Raw genomic sequence first — 8579 nt, 5'->3', positions numbered from 1 at the left:
TGACCCGTGGGATTCCAGAGAAAATGTCAGCCTCTAGTACGCAGCGCTCATGGTGCGTTTAAAGACGGCTCGGAAAAACACATCCCCACATGTTAACAACAAATTAAACAATTGCAACGGCTGGAAAAAAGTGCGGGGGATATAGGGCATATATAAGGGAAGTGGGGAACATGTCCCACACATACCCCGGTTATGCCTTTGCTTGGGGGTGCTACGGGGGTGCTATGACTTTTCCAGGGGGAGCTATAGCACCCCCTAGCGCCCCCCTGGTGCCGCCAGTGAATCGGAGTTGGCAGCAATCGCTTCAGAGTGTCAGATCAGGACACTTATAACATCCAGGTGACTGTAGAACAAAGCAGGCGGAGTCCGTGAATAAAGTTTGCTCTTTGTATGGAAAGTTGAGAAAGTTGCCAGAATGTGTGTGTGTGTGGTCTGTAGACAAAGCATAAAATACAAACTAATTAGAACCCAAATTACATCATAAACATAAAGATACAGCCAAGATGTACTTAAATACACTATACATCTAAATAAGATGGGATATTACTTCAGACTGGTTATTTAATAATAATAAAAAATAATTGATAATTTATGATTATTATTAATAATAATTATTATTATTATTTTGCATTGAAAGGGTCACAATGTGTATAACTTTCATGTTTCATTGAGACAGTGGTTCCCAAAGATTTTCTTCTGTGGGTTACAATAACTCCCCCCCACACTTTTACACTTTTGTGTAACTGTTCGTTTGTTTTTTAGTTCTATACTGTAGAAGAGTATTCTTTGCTTTCAGTGTTATTTCAAACATTTCTCTTTTTTTTTTTGCTATCATTAATGCATTTAAAAAAGCCTCTGTGCAAAATGGGGTTAAAAACCTGTCCATTATGCTTAGTCAGGCACTGTTTTTTTTTTATTCCATTTTATTCCCACGCCCCACACTACACGACACTTTAACAAAGCATCTATCTGTTCAGAAACCATGCCAAGAATGAAAACTTAAGTTACAGTTAAGTCTTCTTGAAAATTCTTGCCAACAAAAAGTGTGTATAAGGGAAGATAAAATCAACAGCACGTGTCATTTGCCATTGTCATCAGTTGGTAAATGCACAATGGTCTAACAGGAAAAACTGTTTTTGCGCAATTCAGAAATGTTCTTCAACTCTATTGTCAGCTTGTGCTTACCGGAATGTCTTTTCTGTGAAGGCATTGCAACACCACGCCACGCCCCGCCACGCCACGCCCCGCCACGCCACGCCCCGCCACGCCACGCCCCGCCACGCCACGCCACGCCACAGAAAAGTTGGTGATTGTTTGTTGTGACCTTTGATTTTAACCCTCTCAGGCTCAAATTAAGTTTTAGTAACAGGAAAAATCAGATATTTGGGGAAATTATCATCTGAGTAAAAAAAGGCTCATAAAGTATGAATGTGGAGTAATTAGGTATATGCAATTCGCTGTTGTAAATCTGCAACGTCTGCCTTGAGAGGGTTAATGATGCCTGTCATACAAATCTGATCTGTAGGGAATGTGGTGCTGTGATGTTAGTGAGAAAAAAGAACAAAGACTAAACTAGTGGGATTTTTTTTTTTTTTTGTCCTTAGATTATCTTACAATTAAAGCAGCTTGAGTTACAAGTTTTACTAGAGGTTTATGAGCCTTTGTGTTCTCGCTAAGTCACCTGTTTAAACTGGTATCTCACAAGAAAACATGAAGATTACATCTGTTTTTATTATCAGGTGTTGAAAACATCTGATGTACAAAAAGGTATTTAGATCTCTTGAAGCGTGTGCGTCAAGCAAAAATGTACACTTGAAATGACTTTTCAGGGTTTTTTTTTTTATTTATCTTAAGATCTTTCTTAAAGTTCTTTAAAAACATGAACACAAAATAAATAAATAAATAAATAAAGTTCTAGCATTCCTGGAAGAAATGCATATTGCCTGGTGTCAGTGTAGGGTAATAATAACATTTTATGAGTCCTGCTGTCTGGTTGGTGTTTCTAACTCATTACAGGGGCAGATTCCATGCATTATAGGGTCCAATTTCACTTTCATACAGTCATTCAAATCAGCTGATGAAATACTTCATTATATACTCAAACCCCAATTCCGATGAAGTTAGGATGTTGTGTAAAACAAGTAAAAACAATATGATGATTTGCAAATCCTTTTCAACCTATATTCAACTGAATTCACTACAAAGACAAGATATGTAATGTTCAAACAGAGAAACTTTTTTGTTTTTGTGCAAATATTGACTCGTTTTCCATTTGATGCCTGCAACACATTCCCAAAAAGCTGGGACAGGGGCATGTCTACCACTGTGTTACATCACCTTTCCTTTTAACAACACTCGATAAACATTTACACAACGTCCCAACTTCATCGGAATTGAGGTTGTATACATAGCATTGCAAACACAAAAACACAACTTAGATATTAGTTTTAGGTCACACTACTTAGTTTTGTTGCATAACACATAATAACTTGGGACAGCAGACCTGTCTGTAACCCTCAATTAGGTTGAGACAAATATTAAATCTACTCGAGGTGTTACAGTGACCGTTTGGTTCAGGTTTAGTGGGATAGAAGTATTGGTCTAATGTAAAATCTTTCTGATTGTTTTCTCCTTTTTTTGCACCAGGCTGATTTTCCTCTGAGCCCAAATCGGGATGGCAAATTACATCAAACAAATACTCATCCTCTTCATCACCACGTTCATCTTAATTCTCATCTTTATTGTGAGCTCACCCAGAACAGACAGGTCAATCCCAACACCTCGTGGGCCTCCACCTGTCTGCCCATCAACAATCTCTGACCAGGCCATCACTCCTCTCAAAAACACCAAACATTTCCTGGTTTCGGCCTTCATGGACCAGAGATGGAATGGTTTCGACATACGAATCATTGGCATGTTTCGGAGAGACTCCATCCAGCCTCTCCACTGCCTTTTCTGCTGTGCCGGACGTTTAGGTGAAACTACTCCCGCAACAGTTTTAGTACACTCAGACCACTTTGGTTTTCCCTTCGCTGCTACAGACGTCATGTGTCGGATTCCCCAAGACTGCGATCCAACACATGTCACTCTGCTGACTCAGCCCAACGAATCTAACTCAACTTGGCTTCCTATAAGAAACAAGAAAACAAGTGGAATTAAAGAAAAACGGGTGAACTTCACGGTCTGCATTTCCAATCTGTTTGGAGACTACAACAATGTGCTTCAGTATACACAGGCTCTAGAGATGTACAGGTCAGTAAATATACACATTTAACTCAAGCCTCAAAACTGTACAGGTCTGCTTTTTAATGAACATCATCTAAAGAAGCCAATGTACTTTTTGGTTAACACCTTCAAAAATCACAAGATCTGCAAAGACCACCACTGTGATGAACATAAAACAATAAATAAAACACTTTTTTTTTAAAAAAAACATTGTTTTTTAAGATCTTTGCCTAGACTGGCACAGCGTAAATAAGAGCAGCAGTATGTCGACAAGTCTTTGAAAATGTTTAGGGTGACTTGTTAAAAGAAACGTACAAAAAACAAAACAAAAAAAACACTTGTAGATGCAGATACAATGCAGGAGTCTTAAACTGTCAGCTGAACCCACAAGTTAGATGGATGAAAAAAAATCTTTTTTTTTTCTTTGTACCACAGTTTAAGAAACATGGTGCTACTTTATTTTTATATACTTGTATAAATGTCATGTTGAAGGATGCTGAGGGTTGTCTTAGGAAAAAATTTGGAGAGCATTTTAAAAATAAAGACACCATTTTAAAAAGTGTGCATAATTTCTTAGAAGTCTGAACTTATAGTGCTGTACTCTTTAATTTGTATAGTAATAGCAATGATGATAGGAGTAATAACAATAATAGCTCAACTCTGGTTTACTGAATGTAAAAATACTAGAGAGCAATCTTATTTGAATCATTACTTTCTTATTTCCAGGTTGTCAATGCAGGGTAATGTATTTGGAGTTTTCAGAATTGATCAATTTGAGGACTTTCTGTTATATATGATTATTTATGAATTTCCCCCAGGCTTAGGTTAGTCCATGGTACAATTAGTCATTTATACAGTTGCTCCCTCACTAAATCAAGTTACTGAACTTTTGCAAGAAGCCCTGCTGAAATTAGGTGGTCCTAAATGTAAAGATGAGAAATTTATGACTTTCTCTCATTCCTGCCTTAAAGCAGTTTACCCTTCAGCTTTAACATTAGAAGGTAAATGAATAGAAAGTTACTTTGTATGAAATGAAGTAGCCTACATAAAGATATGGCTTGATGGGGAAAAACTACCGTTCGTGTCCATGTTTAGACCTAACTTGAGTTTCTTTGTTTAAGGTTGCTTGGAGTGAACAGAGTGGTGATCTACAACACCAGCTGTGGTCCAGATCTTGACCGTCTTCTGCAGAGTTACATCCAAGAAGGATTTGTGGAAATAGTTCCTTGGCCTATTCACAAGCACATGAATCCATCCAGTGGTTGGCTTTTTTCAAAATATGGAGGTGATATTCACTACTTTGGGCAGCTCACCACGCTGAACGAGTGCATTTACAGATCCATGGAGCGTTCGCGCTACGTTCTGCTGAATGACATAGATGAGATCATCATGCCATATCAACACAGCAACCTGATGTCTCTGATGGACACGCTGCAGCAGCAACATCCAAAGGTAGGTTGACCCTGTAAGCAAATGAGAGAAACAAGCATTACCATATATGTCTTTTTATTTATAAAACATCTTCATGCTCTTTAGGTCGGTATATTCCTCATTGAGAACCACAGCTTTCCCAGGATGCACTTTGAGCCAAGTGGGAGGTTTAAGCTTCCTCAGTGGAGCGGCGTGCCAGGAGTTAATATTCTGGAGCACATTTACAGGGAAGATCCTGACAGAACCATATATCATCCACACAAGATGATAGTTCAACCAAGGTAGGCTGAGAAATATATTCAGTGGTTTATTTAAATGCAATTTAGGTTAGAGCTTGTTTTTTTTTATATTTCTGTTATTTACCAAGACAAAGTTTTAAACTATTGGAAATCTGTTTGATAAATGAAGATAAACGGTAAAAACCACAACATCCTCATTTATCTGTTTAGTCATGGGTGAAATAAAATGTTTACTCAAAGATAAATAAAAAAAAAGAACACCCGCTAAAACATTTTTCTTGTCCATAGTGATATGGCAAAACCAATATAATTCAATCAAGTGATCACTTTTGTTATTAAACAATTTGGCTCCCTGGAAATCATTCTTACAATATCTGTGGTTTTTCCTTTTTGATTTAGAAAAAAAGACATTTACAAAATCGTTTAAAATAAATATTTTTTTTAGTATACATTACATATTTTAAACTACCATAACCCATTAGGATTGTGTCATAAAAAAGGAAGTGATAAATTGCCCAAAACCCCCTTCTGTGTGTCTGCTTCACAGGATGGTGGAGCAGACTTCAGTGCACGAAGTCCTCAAGAGTTTTGGACAACATTACAAGGTTCCATTAGACGTTTGTCGGATCATTCACATCGGTGTCGGTGGGTCACCAAAACTGGAGCTCCTTCACGAGGACAAACGACTGTGGGACTTTCATGAAAAACTGATTCCTAACGTGGACAAGGCGCTGAAGAAAGTGGGGCTGCTGACAGGGAATTAAAGATTTTTGTTGAAATTGAAGCAAACTGTGAATGTTTACCCACAGAGTGAACATATATTTATGTTGCCATTGATACCATAATTGCTGCATTAACTTGAATTCTAGTGAACTGAATGTTTGAAGAAGAAACTAAAATAAATCTATTTGACAAGTACATACTTGTACACTTGCCAAATCAATTGTCATGTTGCTTAACCGAAACTTCCTTCTCTCACAAAGTAGTTAAAAAAAGACAACCCCAAAAAATACAATAAGAGGAACACAAACAGCTGCAATGAACACACAGAGACATGTGACTTAAACAAATGAAACCCTCTAAAACAGAGTGGATTATTCAAAGTCCCTTAAAGTTCAATTTTCAAACCAAAAGTGAACTGTTGTCACCACAACAAAAACGATCACACGAAGAGATCCCATACCACATCAAGTCCGGAAAGCAACCAAAAGTCATTGCAACACAACTTCTAACAAAGAGCCACACCCACGCAAAATGATTACAACCATTTTAGTCCAGTACCACACACAAATTACTACTGTCACCCAGCCAGCAGCATGCAAAGTGATGCATCAAAAGGAGGCTGTTCTGTCCACACAACACTAAAGGAGACATCAAAACACAGACTCACCTCAGTCATACTGGCATTCACAAAGGATTGTTTAAATATACAATGGGCATGTCACCAAACATGCTGTTTCACTTAATAACCATGAGCTGATTATTAGAAGCAAACAGTCTCGCCAAAGAGTCCCAAGTTCATTCAAAAGAGACAATTGCTTATCTTGAGCCAGACTCACAACCTGTGCTGTGCCTAAATATTAAGCATTAGCTGGTGCTGTCCCCACCCCTGTTCTGCATGAGCTAAACCTCCTCAGCCAGATAGTCACAGACTGGCTATGGATGTGATTCATTTATCTAAAAATCAACAGTGCAGATGTTCAGGCCAGTTACAAGTATGTTGGAATCCCACTTTCACATGGCAGCTATAATAAGGCCTTAAGGAAGTCAGCCACAACAAAATATTTCCTCATTTTCATGTGTTTAAAGGTTCAACTTAGCTCCACTTTTTATTTCTTCTGCAGCCCCCGAACTCTCCTCTTCTGATCTTTGAAAAGGATGTAACCGCAAAGAAACCAAAGTCTGATTACCAATTAGATTTCTCTTTTTTTAAGTGACCATGCAACAATAAAATTCAGCTTTATTTTTATGTTTATTTTTAATCTTCTGTAGCTTTTCCAGTTTATGACCCAGCTGAGCCAAAGTTGTTTAAGATGCACAAACAGATTAGTTCAGCCCAGTAACATTTGAACTGACTGTTGACTATTAAAAATTAAATTAATATGAGGCATTGTACCAGTTACTGTATTTGCACATAGGTGGTCTTTGTCCAACAGGAAACAAAAAACAAAATAAGCACAATAAAAGTTCTCATTCTACTGTGTTGTCACTTTCATAGTCAGCTATTGTCAACATCTCCATTGTCATTCTCTCCTGCAGCTGATCAGATCTTGTATCTTATATCTTTTTTTAGCTCTTGGCATGATTATTAAACTACATCATAAAAACATGTTTTGAAATCATTTTGTTTATGCTCAGATTTCATCACATACCTTAACTCAATACTGTGCTTTTAGATATATTTCTGATCTGTTAGCTCAACTTCAGAGTTGCCTCCAGAATGTTTCCAAAGAGGTGAAAAGTTGGGGGCCACTTAAGGAGGAACACCAAAGCCAAAAGCCATGAAATAATTTCAGAAGGTTTGTATTGCTGTTGTCGTACTCTCACCTGGCATTTTATTTGGTACACTTGTTCAACAGCTTGTTAACACAAACAGCTAATCAGTCAACCAAAGGGCAGCAACTCAATGACTTCAGGCATGTAGACTTGGTGAAGATGACTTGAGTTCAAACAGGCATCAGAATGAGCCAGCTACATGAGAGCGTATATGGAGCCGAGAAAAAAAAAAAAAAACAACAACAAAAAAAAAAGGAAAAGGTGAGAGCATAATATAGCAACAGCAGTAATCTGCTGTACACAAAATGACAATTAATAAAGTCAATCTGCTGTTCAAAGGACACTAAATGGTACCTGTATTAGCACACCAAGAGCCATAGGTGACTAATCAAAAAAACATTTACTTTTATATTTGTCCCCTTTATGGACCAGGGCCTGTTGCAACAACCTGATAAGCATGGAGCCAGCGCCCATGCAACAAAAGACACTCCCACGCCTGACATTAAACAAACAGTACAAGGTGAAATAAAAGCATGTACCTTAACAATCAGTCACAATCCTACTAACAGTTGAGTCTAAACAGCCACAGTGGAAATCTGCTGGCATACATCCTAAAAATGGGTGGAAATTAAATTTTTTTTACCAGCCACTCAAATATTTTACCAACCACTATTTTTTGTTGTGACAAAAAGTTATTTCATATGATGATGATGATGGAGGTGTGTGGAAGCAGTTGTGGTGCCCTACAAGCTGAACAACACTTCTTTCTGGACACTGCATGGAAATAACTAGACTTTTCTCATTTTTTTATTTCAAACCATCAAAAGATGCATATCGTATCTGTAAATAAAAAAATCAGACAAGTAAAATTTATTTCTGTGGAGTGTTTTTGAAGTATTTTTTTGTGCTTTTGTAAGTTTTTGTATATAAGTTGTAATGTTTTTCAGACACTTGCTGCTTTTAGTGCATAGATCTATTTGTGCTACCCGCTTATATTTAACAGGTAGGATATTCTGATGAAGGAAGTGACATTTGTGGTTTTAGAAAGCTTCCACTTCAGTATCCGATGATATTTAACATTAACATGAACCGCTGTAGTTTTCGGTTTGTAGCAGTTTTTGACAGGTAGCACCGACCGTTAGACATCGCTGTTTAGCCGTGCTACGGTAGGAAAATATGATGAGGAAG

General features: G+C 37.6%; 1 protein-coding gene across 4 annotated transcripts in view; it reads left to right on the top strand.

The window, feature by feature from the left end:
- The window catches only part of LOC108236420, a 28534-nt gene extending 21312 nt beyond the window's left edge, over positions 1–7222 (top strand). For 2 of the 4 annotated variants that reach the window (XM_025004850.2, XM_025004848.2), the window contains exons 2-5: positions 2647–3252; positions 4347–4677; positions 4762–4937; positions 5443–7222. In XM_025004850.2, the coding sequence (XP_024860618.1) occupies positions 2675–3252; positions 4347–4677; positions 4762–4937; positions 5443–5659 (1302 nt within the window). In that variant the 5' untranslated portion in view covers positions 2647–2674 and the 3' untranslated portion in view covers positions 5660–7222. Of the gene's footprint in view, positions 1–1206; positions 1307–2646; positions 3253–4346; positions 4678–4761; positions 4938–5442 lie in introns of those variants that run through there. The other 2 variants (XM_037977985.1, XM_037977987.1) reach the window with 2 other exon arrangements.
- The last annotated feature ends 1357 nt before the right edge of the window (positions 7223–8579 follow it).

Source organism: Kryptolebias marmoratus, linkage group LG10 (genome assembly GCF_001649575.2).
Source record: "Kryptolebias marmoratus isolate JLee-2015 linkage group LG10, ASM164957v2, whole genome shotgun sequence".
Taxonomy (NCBI): domain Eukaryota; kingdom Metazoa; phylum Chordata; class Actinopteri; order Cyprinodontiformes; family Rivulidae; genus Kryptolebias; species Kryptolebias marmoratus.
Note: the sequence above shows the minus strand (reverse complement) of the source record. Positions and strands in the feature narration are given on the sequence as shown.